The following is a 2,384-nucleotide window of genomic DNA, read 5'->3' as shown; positions in this document are numbered from 1 at the left end:
TTATTGAGATAATTTGCAATTTTCCAGCCCATATATGTTGCTGATTAAAAATGAAGCCTCTGGTCATATTGCATCCAGAATCAGGAAGAAGAAAGATGAACGCTGCTGGTCAGCTGGCCTTCAGTTTTTTATTCACTCTGTCTGGAACCCCAGCCCATGGAATAGTGTCACCCACCATTAGGGAAGGCCTTGCTATCTCAGTTAACCTGCTTTAGAAAATCCCTCAAAGGCAGGGTCTCTCATTCACCAGGCTACCTGGCCCCCAAGGTTCTGACGGATGCTCCTAGCTCCACTTCCCTTCTCACCCACAGCCTGACTGTACCCGGGTTCCTGCGGGTGTCAGAGATCAACTCAGATGCTCACGTGCACCGCCAGCACTTTATCCACTGAACCATCTCCCCAGACTCAAAGTCAGGACCTTGACAATCACTTCTCTCAAACGGCAGACCTAGCCAACGTCCGTCTCCCATTCCTCGCCACCCCAAGGACGTTCGGAGACAAATTTTCATCCACACATTGTTTCCCTTGGCCTAGTGTACATTTGTAACCATATATATGCCAACACCAGAGGATAAGTTTGTGGGTTTTAAATTTATGATAAGGTCATTAGGTTTTACATAATCTTTTGAAAATTATGTCTTTACTTCTATTATAGTATGTGACTTTGCATTTAATTCATTCATTTTCAACATCGATCACGACCCTTTGAAGAGTGTCTAGTAAAGGAACCGTTGATCTTCCACTTGGTGAGCTCTTGGCTTGTTTCCTGATTTTACTCTTGTAAAGCAAGCTACCTGTTCCAAAATGCTCGCCTCATACTGCCTTTTCAAATTACTGTCAGAGTTCTAAGAAACGTAGTAGAGTCTACATCCACAATCAAAGAACGTGCGACTTTGCCCCGGAGACGGTAGTCTCACCTGGAATCCTCCGTTGGACTGGCCCTGGGTGTACGTATGGAAGGGTGACCAGGGACCCATTTTCTGAACACCGCACAGTGACCTGCCACTTCGCCCACACTCTTGAGCCAGGCTTCTGTCTAAACCAGGGCACCTCTGAGACCCAGTCACCAACACTGACCTACAAGGGTGATACTGGTCAGAATGAGCTGGAGTCTGAGGAGTGAGGATGAGTAGGGAACACTTTATTATTTTACAACACAGGAGAAGGGCTGGGCCACCAGGGACGGGGAGGGCTATTCAAGTCTTCCACATGAAGATGTTTTCATCTCACAGGGCAGGAAGAGAAGAGAGGAGCAGGGACGGTGGGGGAGGTCTTCCGCGCTCGGCTTCCTCCTGCACTGCTGGTCTGAGATCTTCGCCGCCCAGGTCAGCAGCAGCCGCCAGACTGCTGGCCACTGCCACAGCTGCTGCCACCACCGCTGCCGCCACAGCACCCGCTGCTGCCCCCGCTGCTGCCACAGCACCCGCTGCTGCCCCCGCTGCCGCCACAGCACCCGCTGCTGCCCCCGCTGCCGCCACAGCACCCGCTGCTGCCCCCGCAGCCCGAGCTCTGGTGCCTCCGTCGAAGAGACCTGCGGGGCCTGTGGTGGCTCAGGCAGCAGCCGCCACCCCCGGAGCTGCAACAGCCCCCGGAGCTGGAGCCACAGCAGCCCCCAGAACCAAGGCTGCAGCAGGAGGACGCGGGAGGACACTTAGGGGGACACTTGGGGGGACACTTGGGGGTTTGGCACTTGGGGGTCTGGCACTTGGGGGGGCACTTGGGAGGGGGCTGGCACTGCTGCTGGCTCTGCTGGCAGGACATTGTTTTTTTTTCTTTTGTGAAGAAGTCAGAAAACCTACAGAGAAAAGTAAAAGCCATCAGCACAGGCGGCAAGCAACCTGCTTGGCTAAAGCTCTCATTTGCCTCCAACCCCAAACAAGCTGTTTTGCGAACAAGACCCACAACCGGAATTTGTAGCGATTTGAAGTGGAATTTCATACGATGCAGTTTCCTAATTTCTTCTCCCACCAGTGAGTGTTAACTGATCCTCTCGGACCCGGGGTTTCCCCTGCACTCAGAAATCTCCCCTGCTGGGTCAGTCTCTCTTAGGCATGTTGGTGGGACATTGTCCCCTCTGAGAATGTTTCTTGGGAAAGGACTGCAGGGAACGTTGATAACGATCCAGATGGCGGCAGCTTAACTCCTTTGAGTCTCCGCTTGCTTCCGTTCCTTGCATCCACAATGCAGATCTCCTAGTTGTTCTCCTGCCCTAAGCTAAGACAGTCACGGCCTGGGACTTACCAAACCAAAAAGGGTCAGGATAAGGTATCACCGGCCACTGACTCTGGGTCAGGCATAGATTTTAAAAAAATCCTTCCCACTGGCTCTCCTCCCCCAAGGGATTCTTCTTCTTCCTCTGCCTCCATAGGCCATCCACCCATCTA

The 2,384-nt window shown here is 52.6% G+C and overlaps 1 protein-coding gene across 1 annotated transcript; it reads right to left on the bottom strand.

Annotated features, from left to right (window-relative positions):
• Window positions 1–1,326: 1,326 nt before the first annotated feature.
• LOC123455984 (late cornified envelope protein 1A-like) lies at window positions 1,327–1,761 on the bottom strand. Its single transcript, XM_045138001.1, has one exon. The coding sequence runs from the start codon at window positions 1,759–1,761 to the stop codon at window positions 1,327–1,329; it is 435 nt and encodes a 144-aa protein (XP_044993936.1).
• Between the last annotated feature and the right edge of the window lie 623 nt (window positions 1,762–2,384).

Source organism: Jaculus jaculus, chromosome 19 (genome assembly GCF_020740685.1).
Source record: "Jaculus jaculus isolate mJacJac1 chromosome 19, mJacJac1.mat.Y.cur, whole genome shotgun sequence".
Lineage (NCBI taxonomy): Eukaryota > Metazoa > Chordata > Mammalia > Rodentia > Dipodidae > Jaculus > Jaculus jaculus.
The sequence above is the reverse complement of the archived record's forward strand: the minus strand, read 5'-3'. Positions and strand labels throughout refer to the sequence as shown.

Bases quoted from the DNA above. Each gene is read 5' to 3' on its own strand.
- LOC123455984 (XM_045138001.1), bottom strand. From the start codon at position 1,761: ATGTCCTGCCAGCAGAGCCAGCAGCAGTGCCAGCCCCCTCCCAAGTGC.